General features: G+C 46.8%; 1 protein-coding gene across 1 annotated transcript; it reads left to right on the top strand.

The window, feature by feature from the left end:
* Positions 1–3,876: 3,876 nt before the first annotated feature.
* On the top strand, positions 3,877–5,141 carry LOC124664136 (MADS-box transcription factor 31-like). Its single transcript, XM_047201725.1, has 5 exons — positions 3,877–4,070; positions 4,281–4,359; positions 4,692–4,790; positions 4,832–5,019; positions 5,123–5,141. Exons 1-5 carry the CDS (start codon positions 3,877–3,879, stop codon positions 5,139–5,141), a joined length of 579 nt encoding a protein of 192 aa, XP_047057681.1.
* The last annotated feature ends 5,929 nt before the right edge of the window (positions 5,142–11,070 follow it).

The raw sequence follows: 11,070 nt of genomic DNA on the forward strand, positions 1-11,070 counted from the left end.
CTGATCAACCCAAATCCCCTCTCACCTCTCCCTAAAATAAAATAGAGCTAGCTCATGTACACATACATTCGCTCGATTACAATACACAATAGTCGTCTTGCCAAAATCATAAATCTTCTTTCGGTGGTCATCAATCACAACTGCTCCAGTATCCCTGTACTTTGAAGGGTTGAGCACAACCTGAACTACCTCCATGGAATCACATTCGAACAGAGTGTATTCCAATTTGCTCTGTCATCTCCAACCCCAACCGTAAAGCCGACGCCTTCAGAGATGATTGTCTTTCCTTAGCTAAGGGTTAATTTTTTATGAAATAAGAGAAGGCTATTTTTCCCATTGTAGCACTTGTCTTTCCTTAGTCACATAATTTTGTACTAAAAATAATTATTTCTCATTTATTGCAAGAGTTGATAATAAAAGTTAATCCATTGTACCATTTGTATGTATCGTCTTCTCTTTTTTTTTGATAAAGGGAATATATTAATATCAAAACATACCAATTACACCCAGCCTACAACGCACCACCCTAAAGGCACTACGGATGCACACAACCAAAAAATAGAAAAGAAAACTAAGAAACAAAAGTCCCGCTACAGTATCTCGAGTCTAACAACAGCAATACATCCACCACCAAGACAACACCTGAAATACGGACTCTCCAAAAATGACGCCTTCAAGAAGGGAATAATGCTCTAACACCGTCATCGTCCGATCAAAGATCTTAGGTTTTCACCCTGAAGATAGTCCCCGCTCTCAAAACAATGCCTCCAACAAGGTCATTTTCAGACACTACCAGTCAAGGCCGAACTTTGGGTTTTCATCCTGAAAGGTAGGACTCTGAACTTCACCTGTGTTGTCGCCCCCACTTTCATACCGCTGATGTGAAGCACGTAACACCAAGCAAGTCCCGCAACAACGCGGAGACTTGAACCTCCCTTAGCTAGTCCTCCCATCCGGCCTTCATGAAATTCTCTTCTTCCGACTTTTTTCATCATGGATCCATAGTCACTTGATGTCAACACAGAAAAAGAGGTTCGCGTCGCTCCCTCCAGAACCAAATGGTCGGAATAAAAGCATGTGTGTGCGCGACCAAATACCACCTGATCCAGCAAACTACAGGCAAAAGATGCGTTGATGCATTCGTCGGTGGAGCCTTCTGGAACTCAACACTCCGGCTAGATGAAAAGGATCAGCATCAGGTAGGTCTTCATCTTCGCAGAAGAAGAACCCTAGGACCACCACCTTCAAACCCGAAGCAGATGAACAGGCCCCCACGCCGCCATCCGCTGACCAACGATGACCAAGGAGAATTCGGTGGACGGAGGAAGCCCCAACCACACCATCCTCTCCTTGCACATCGCCGCCCCCTTCCTTGCGCCGCCAGCAGAAGCCGATGATGGATCTCGGCGGGCACAAGATCCAACAGCCGCCGCCACCACCATCCATCGCCGGAGGCCGTGGAGGAGGAGCCGCCGCCGCACATCCATGGATGCCGCCCTAGAGGCGGAGCACGCCGAAGCCGGAGGTCGCCGCCTCCAACAACCCCCCGGGCACTTTGGCGCCAGGGCCCACCACCACCATGGCCAGCGCCGACGGCAGCGGCGGAGGGAGAGAAACGAAGGGAGACGGCGGCGAAAGGAGGGAGATTGGCCCCCGGCGGCGCCCTAGGGAGTGCCACGGGAGGGGTTAGTGGTTAGCGATCCAGGGGAAGTCCCAACAGCCAAGCAGATTAAACAGGGATAGCGATGCTAATGGTGTTTGTGATGGTGATACTTGGGCTATATGTATCGTCTTCTCTAGATGACGTGTACTACTAAGAGAAAACGCACATTCCTACCATTATACATGCCCTAACTCACAAAGAAGAAAGATGAGAGGAGATAGAGCCGAGCGGGACTCACGAAGGTCACGCGTCCAACCCTTGAGGCGGAGGAAGCAACGCGCTCAATTCCCCGGAGGAGAGGCAGCGTTTTGCGTTTGGAATTGGAGGCACATTAACCTGCTGGCACACTCTCACAAGCATGGAAAGTCACGTAAGGGCAAATCGATATATCGTACCACTCAAAAAGGAGGCATACCAGAAATAAATTGGTTCTTTTACCCTACGGGGGCTAAAACGCCATGTAGTATTTGTAACACTGAACATATTTTTTCCTCGTAATCAGTTCAGTTTTGTTATGGCTGAACTTTCTTTTTACCACATGAAAAAAAAATTGTACTCGATGATATATTTTGACATCATGATCAATTATTTTGTACTGCGTGATCAATTACTTTGAACATAAATTATAGTTTGTGCGGGTTTTGTGGATATCATGGAACTAGCTAGGGAACACCTCCCTTATTTTCTTGCGTGATCCATTGTACCATTTGTATGTATGTGGTGTGTGTAATGCCAATCCAGTTTCAGAATGGAGCTTGCAGGGTGTCTCATGGTTAATATGAACGCACATGCTTTTCTCTGATAGCTGCACACGAAATTTCTCGCCTGTTGCTGGCTTTTGCATGCTGCGGTTGTGAGGGCATCTCTACACGCACACGAAAACGAAGCACGTTTCCGATCGCGCAGTTGAACTATCCGCCTAAATCCAGACCCATCGACGCAACGCATAGTGATTAGCCTATTCGTGGAGACACAAACGCGGTTTAAATGTGCGCTGAGTTTGCGTCTGCGCACGCGGATGCTTCGCGGTCGCGCCGAGTGACCGCCGTTTTTCATGTAGGGAACGCAGTCCAGTGGCTCAGACGCCGTTCACATTCTCGCCAGAGACCACTCGCAGCCCAAAAAATCAATGTTGAACGGCACCAACACTCCACCCCGTTGCGATAGATGTCCTCTCGCCGCAGCCGCCATGGAATCCGAGCAAACCCTCACAGCCACCGCCGTAGCCACCACCACAGCCCCGATAGAGATTACATGTCTGGTCGGCTCTAAGCGTGCCGCCATCGTAGGCCGCGAAACAAAGGCAAATGCGCCAAAGAAGCTGATATCGAAGGAGGATAAAGGCGTCAAAGCCGCGAAACGACGGAGCAGGCGTAGGAATCGGAAGGTGAGGAAAAAACACAGCAGTGGTCGTCCCACGTGGCCACCACGTTAATGCTTTACTGGCCCTTCCCGCACGTTCTCCACCGCTTCCCGCCTACATTTCCCACATTGCCTCTCCCAATAAAGCATGTCCTCCGCCGCTGTAACCCCACACTCGCCGTTGTCGCACATCAAACGGCGGTCACCGTGTCACGGACACGCTTTGGCTTTCGCCTTTTCCCCTGAACGGCAACATTCGGAGCCCGTGACGGAGCCGCGGTGATTGCCACGACTTGCCGAAATTGGCAATGCGGGAACACGCGCCCGCGACGACCGAGGCGGACTGCATGGCCACCTTTTTCTCGCCGAGCAATGCTACACTTACGGACAGTTTAGTTACGGAAAATGCTTACGGGCTGACGTGGTTAAGAGGGATGGGTCTTGATTTGCTGAAAACCAACCGCATCCCAGTAATTAACCAACCACATCAGGGCACGTTCTCTCCGTAAGTGCATTCCGTAGGCTCAGCCCGTAGATGTAGGCGTTCAAACCCAGTCCAGTACACCAGAAGCTATAGTCGGCGTGCGAAACTTCCTGGGAAATGCACTCTGCCCTGCCATGCCCTGCATATATCCTCTGCACCAGCTTCTGTCTATCGCTCCTTCAGATTCAGTTTCAGACTTCGCCCCCCAACACATGGTAAATTTCACCCATCACCGATTCTCTTCTTGTGTTGCAAGGATGCCTTCTACTCTTCTTGCTTCTTGGTTCCGCGGCCGCCACTGACCAGTTTCCCCTCTGCTGCGCCGTGCCGTCCTCTTCCAGTCTCGCTCCCAGGTTCCGGGAGCAGGATGGGTTGCAGGAGGACGGAGATCAGGAGGATCGACAACGCCGTCAGCCGCCAGGTCACCTTCGGCAAGCGACGCGCCGGCCTGCTAAAGAAGGCCAACGAGCTCGCCGTGCTCTGCGACGTCGACGTCGGCCTCCTTGTCTTCTCCGACGCCGCAGCCGGACAACACTCCCACTACTGCAGCCCCCACACCAGGTCAGTACCTTGCGCACCCATCAATCCGCTCCTAGCTTTCTCCCGGTTGCTCGTTCATGCCGTTAAACAAGTACTAGCCGGCTGCAGCCCATCTACTTATGCGTACCGGTAGCATCATCTTGCAGTGCTCAATGACTGAAACTTGATTACTTGCATAAATCCACGGCAGAATACTATGGTTCTAACATGCTTCAATTCTGATTTGTTAAGCTGGAGCGAGCTGAGTCAGCGCTACGAGAGCATCACCAGCGCCGAGCTCCAGGGGACAGATGATGAGGATGATGATCAGGTTAATAAGAAACATCATATACTAGTTGTACACTCAAAATTAATTGCACGGTAGCATTTTGACTAGGGAAATGAAGGCATACGCATACACAATCTCTGCACAAAATTCAGAGCATAAAAAAGTTGAACCAGCAGCTGAACCTGTGTTTCTTGTGTGCATGATGTACTACTGAGCCAGCAGCTGGACGAATCACACCGCAAGGTAACTGTAATCGCAAGGGAACCAAAATGAAGAAACATGATTCAGATAACCAATTATTGCTCATCTGGGAATTGTGATTTTCCATAAACCTGGCAGTTGTGAATGATTTGTTGCTTGCATGTGTCGTGCAGGTGCACATCTTGGAGGACCAGAACACAGCTTCCTTCTCCACAAGGTTAATTTCAGTTATCTGCACTGCTGGCCTTCCTGCGTGCCTCCTCGTGTACTCTGTATATACTGGCTGTCTGTATATGTGCTGGCTTTCTTTCAGGTGACCGAGGAGGGGCAGCAGCATCGTGTCCCCGTGGAGGCCGCGGAGGGCAGCACTACGCCGACGGTACTGTTCGGGGGCTTCTTCCCGGAGGTGGGGGAGCAGTTGTCGACGTCGCTTCAGCTGTGGCCGCAGCAGCAGCTTCCCGACGCGCAAGGATTTGGACTGCAGCCCAGCCTACGTTTGTGGTAATTAAGGTCGTGTCTATGAACACACTACCAGTGGTAACATTTTTGGCGATCAATCTGCGTCCTGACTAGTGCTGCCCATTGTTCTGTTGCTTATTTGCAGGTTGAGGAGAAGGATATGACAGACTGACGGAAGGAGCCGGAAGTTAATTATTAGTGCTAGTAAACTGAATCTAGTTAAAACCTTTATTGTTATCTAGCTAAAACTCACTAGCAGCTCAGTAGTAACGGGCTTGCAGCCTAGGATCATGCGTACGTTCAGAGGCCATGCAGTTGACAAGGAGTAGATGGCAGTGTTTTGTGACTTTTGTCAGATATAGGTCCCGTTTTGCCACACATGATTCCTGTATGGCTTTCATGAGGACCCTACATATGCCACGCTGGTTCATATGAATTTACGGCAGTATTTCCTCCTAGCATCATTCATGGCACAGTTGATATATCTGACCTGAATGAGTTGATCAGCATGTGTCTGAATTACGGCAGTATTTCCTTTTTACATCATTCATAGGTCATAGCAGTGTCAATGTATCTAACCTGAATGAATTGATCAGCATATGTATGTAGGGTAACTAGCCGGGACATCTCTGTTTTCGAAAAAACAAAGGAAAAACAGCGTACTTTTACCGTAAGTATCTTGATCCGTTAGCATATCTTATTTTACACTAGATATAGTCGTATATGAGACCCGTCTCGGCAAAGGACGGAGGGGAGGAGAGGGTAACGTGGCGGTGGATCCACGAGCCGTGGTGGGCGGCAGCTACGGTACTAGGGGACGTGGCCTTGATGGCTGGGCCTGAAGCTAGGGCGATGAGTTGGCGGCGGACAGCGGGATGGCACGGCGACGGGTCAAGGATCTGGGTCTTAGGGCTTCTGGCAAACTGCCATGGATGGATTTTGTGGATACTTCTTCGGCTGCCTCCTCCTTTCCTACTTCGAGCGGCGGCATGGGGCGTGCTGGTGTGCTCGAATAAGGAGGCAGCCCTAGGGTTCTTCTTGCGCCATGACCATGTTCTACTTGTTGCCTGCCCTCTTTGATCTGGTCGGTGACGAGTTCTGGGAGGCTATGACGTCGATCTCTGTTGGGTGTGTGATGCCTATAGATTGCTGGATCAGATGAGATTTGGTAGTGTGAATCCCATTTTCTCGTCGTACGGTTCCACGAGGGCGAGACGCAAAGCTTCACTATTTTTTGCCATCATAGGGCATGTCTTTCGAGTCCAAAGGTGAATTCAGTGGTGGAGAATGTCATGGCGTTTGAGATTCTGAGGTCCAGTAATGGTGTATCAAGTATTTGGGGTGATGAGGAACTTGCTTGGTGATTTATGACTTGTAGCAGCGGCATCGGCAATTGGGGGCAGCAACACAGGAGGAGTACAAAGTCTTATGTTCCAAGGTGAAAATCCAAGTTATGACCTTAATTGGTTGTGCCTAGCAATGGCATTGTTGAAGCCATTGTTTTGACATCGCATACTTTCTGAAAAGAGAAAACCTAAGATGGAGTGCAACGGCTTTGATGTGGAGGTAGTGGTGGAGTGCGATGGCGGCGAGTGTGGGGTTAGAGCGGCGGAAACGGGCTTTATAGGTTGAGGCGATGCAAGGAACGGAGGTGGGAAACGGTGGAGAACGAGTGGGAAGGGCAGTGAGACGGCTTCGATGATCTTGTGCTCATTGGAATCAGGACAACGAGCTCTTCAACATTGTGCATAGAAACATCATGGCCCAACAACGAATTAAGAAAATCGATATGAAAGGTTTGTCTTATCTAAAAAGATAAACCGATAAAACCTCCAAACTCGAAAACACAATAGAATATGCACACGAATTCTGTTTTTTGATGAACTTGGGCTTCTTATAAAGCTAGCGAAATCTCAATAACCTCACACAAAAAAACACAAAGAAACAACAAGAATAAAATAAGAGTGGAAATCAGAGCTAAACGTAGTACTAGCAAATAGAGAACACTCGCAAAGCAAATAGAGAAACACTCGCAGTACTAGAGCTAAACAATAAGAGTGAAAACTAGAGTGTTCTATGTAATGGAAATGGAGCGTGTGATGACCCACAAGTATAGGGGATCGCAACAGTCTTCGAGGGAAGTAAAACCCAATTTATTGATTCGACACAAGGGGAGACAAAGAACACTTGGAAGCCTTAACAACGGAGTTGTCAATTCAGTTGCACCTGGAAACGAGACTTGCTCGCAAGAGTTTATCGATAGTAACGAGTTTTATAGCAGATAGCAGTAGTGAAATAACAGCAGCAGAGTAACGAGAGACAGCAGTAGTGATTATAGTAAACAGCAGGATTAAAATACCGTAGGCACGGGGACGGATGACGGGCGTTGCATGGATGAGAGAAACTCATGTAACAATCATAGCAGGGCATTTGCGAGATAATAATAAAACGGTGTCCAAGTACAAAGCAATCAATAGGCATGTGTTCCATATATAGTCGTGCGTGCTCGCAATGAGAAACTTGCACAACATCTTTTGTCCTACCAGCCGGTGGCAGCCGGGCCTCAAGGGAAACTATCTGGATATTAAGGTACTCCTTTTAATAGAGTACCGGAGCAAAGCATTAACACTCCGTGAACACATGTGATCCTCACATCGCTACCATTCCCTCCGGTTGTCCCGATTTCTGTCACTTCGGGGCCATCGGTTCCGGACAGCGACATGTGTATACAACTTATAGATAAGACCATAAACAATGATTATCTTCATGAAACAATAACATGTTCAGATCTGAGATCATGGCACTCGGGCCCTAGTGACAAGCATTAAGCATAACAAGTTGCAACAATATCATCAAAGTACCAATAACGGACACTAGGCACTATGCCCTAACAATCTTATGCTATTACATGACCAATCTCATCCAATCCCTACCATCCCCTTCGGCCTACAGCGGGGGAATTACTCACACATGGATGGGGGAAACATTGCTGGTTGATGGAGAGGCGTTGGCGGTGATGGCGGTGATGGCGGTGATGATCTCCTCCAATTCCCCGTCCCGGCGGAGTGCCAGAACGGAGACTTCTGGCTCCCGCGACGGAGTTTCGCGATGTGGCGGCGTTCTGGAGGGTTTCTGGCGACTTCGACTTCTCCCCTGGTGTTTTTAGGTCGAGGCGAATAAGTAGTCCGAAAGAGGGCGTCGGAGGCCGGCCGAGGGGGCCACACCACAGGGCCGCGCGGGCCCCCCCTGGGCCGCGCCGCCCCATGGTGTGGGGCCCTCGGGCCTCCACTTCAATTGCCCTTCTGGCTCCGTTAGTTTCCTGGGAAAATAGGGCCTTTTGCATAAATTCCGAGGTTTTTCCCGAAAGTTGGATTTCTGCACAAAAACGAGACACCGGAGCGGTTCTGCTGAAAACAGCGTTAGTCCGTGTTAGTTGCATCCAAAATACACAAATTAGAGGCAAAACAATAGCAAAAGTGTTCGGGAAAGTAGATACGTTTTGGACGTATCAACTCCCCCAAGCTTAGCTTATTGCTTGTCCTCAAGCAATTCAGTTAACAACTGAGCGATAAAAGAACTTTCACGAACACATTTGCTCATATGATGTATATATTCTCATGGTATGGCTAATACTTAAGCAGTTCATAATGAGATACATGCAAATAAGATCATCTAACAGCTATGTCAATCATGGAGAAGCACCAACAATTAATAATAAGCATCATGAATCATGTATATAAGCAGAATTGTAATGTTCATAAGAGAGCATGATAAAGTGGTATCTCGCTTGCTCGTATTTGGTTGGCAAAACATAAATGCCCGGGCACCTCCGGAGTCCATAGAAAGACTAGAAGTAGTGATTGTCAAAAGATAAATGCATCAAAGTTATACCACAATCAATCATATTTTGAGACAAGCATATTATACTAAGAATGACGAGTTGTGCTCTCAAGATAGTGCTCAAAGAAATAATGGAGACACAACATAAAAGTAAAAGATTGACCCTTCGCGAGAGGGAAGCGAGGGATTAACATGCGCTAGAGCTTTTCATTTTTATAAAGTCGGGAGTAAAATTATTTTGAGAGGTGTTTGTTGTTGTCAACGAATGGTAATGGGTACACTAACTACCTCGCCAACCGGACTTTCAAGAGCGGCTCCCATGAATTATTGCATATTTATTTGGCACTCCTTCCAACCTTTCTTTCACAAACCATGGCTAACCGAATCCTCGGGTGCCCGCCAACAATCTCATACCATGAAGGAGTGCCTTTTTATTTTATTTTTATTATGATGATGACACTCCCCCCAACCTTTGCTTACACAAGCCATGGCTAACCGAATCCTTCGGGTGCCGTCCAACAATCACAAACCATGGAGGAGTGTCTATTTAAGTTAATTAATTCGGGATCGGGAATCCCATTGCCAGCTCTTTTTGCAAAATTATTGGATAAGCGGATGTGCCACTAGTCCATATGAGAGTCCGTCAAAAGTAAATGACAAGGTTGAAAGTTAAACACCACATACTTCCTCATGAGCTATGAAACATAAACACAAATTGAGAAGCATTTTGAAGATTTTAAAGGTAGCGCATGAGAATTTACTTGGAATGGTTTGAAATGCCATGCATAGGTATTTATGGTGGACACTCTGGAATAACTTGGTTTTCATGTGTTTGGAAGCACGAGCAGCGTTCCCGCTCAGTACAAGTGAAGGCTAGCAAAGACTAGGGAGCGACAAATCAAGAGAGCGATGAATTGTCATAATCATGCTTGCGGCAAAATAAATTAACGGAGGCATAAAAGTGATACAAGAACTCGAAGCAATATAGATCATCGAGGCTTAATTGACTTTTTTGTTCAGTCATATGCATGCGTGAGCATGTGCCAAGTCGATATAAATGAATTATTCAGAGGAGGATACCACAATGCCATACTTACTTATGAATAAAACAATGCAGACAAACATACATGACATGCTACTCATATTAATAAATTGAAGCTAAACATGAGAGATCATGAACTACTAGACTTTCTCAAATAACATATACCTCACATGAACCAACTAAGCATGCTCACATGGATGAGTATATGTACAAAAATGAAAACAAATAGAGTTCATACCAGCCTCTCACCACAATCAGATTGTCGTAGATCGTCATTATTGCCTTTTCACTTGTGCAGCTTGGATAATATGAAATGAAAACCACGCTCCAGCCACCGAAGACCATTGAACTCAAAAAGAACTTTACAAACCAGAGAAGAACAGCAAATATTTTTGGTGTTTTCAAATTGCAAATAAGAACAAGAGGAAACAAACAAACAAAGCAAAATCTTTTTGGGTTTTCTTATAGCAAACTAGCAATAGCAAATAAAGTGAAACAAATGCAAGAAACCAAAGCAAACAAATGGTGAAGAGAAACAACAGAAATATTTTTGGTCTTTTTGTGTTTTGGGAAGGAAACAAAACAAAAACAAGAAATAGCGAACTAAAAGAAACACAGAAAAGCAGGATGACAGAAATCTGCCAAAACCTGACAGCAGTACAGAAATCGATTTTTACAAAAATCTTACGTTGCTCAGATCGAAAAGTGTTCAACTAATGAAAGTTAGATAACAACCTGGGGAACCTACACAAAAATTTGCAGCTCAAAATGACGCTCTGGCTATTTTTGACGATTTTTACAGTAACGTTCCAGAATCTGTTTTCAGGCAGCATTTCCCCAAATATCATCTTCCTCTCATTAGAAAACCACTCAAACGAACAAAACAAGTATGTGCAAGTATCCAGCAATCATAATATGCAAAGAATGAGTGATGCCGGTATACCTCCCCCCAAGCTTAGGCTTTTGGCCTAAGTGGAGTTCAATCCCATCGATCCCATGAAGTAGTGTCTCCGTAATATGAAGAAGATGGGTCGTATTCCGGGTATGTGCTAGAAGAAGCACCCGGATATGTGACGGTGTGGTCGTAGGAGGTCCCGACATCCTCGGAGTCATGTTGCTGGTGGAATTCTTGTATCTTCATATGTTCATCCACCTCCTCCTTGGTGCACGACCATGATTGCCTGTCAATACTTAACAAACCAGGTTGGGGA

The sequence above is a fragment of the Lolium rigidum genome, chromosome 1, assembly GCF_022539505.1.
Source record: "Lolium rigidum isolate FL_2022 chromosome 1, APGP_CSIRO_Lrig_0.1, whole genome shotgun sequence".
In the NCBI taxonomy this organism is placed as follows: domain Eukaryota; kingdom Viridiplantae; phylum Streptophyta; class Magnoliopsida; order Poales; family Poaceae; genus Lolium; species Lolium rigidum.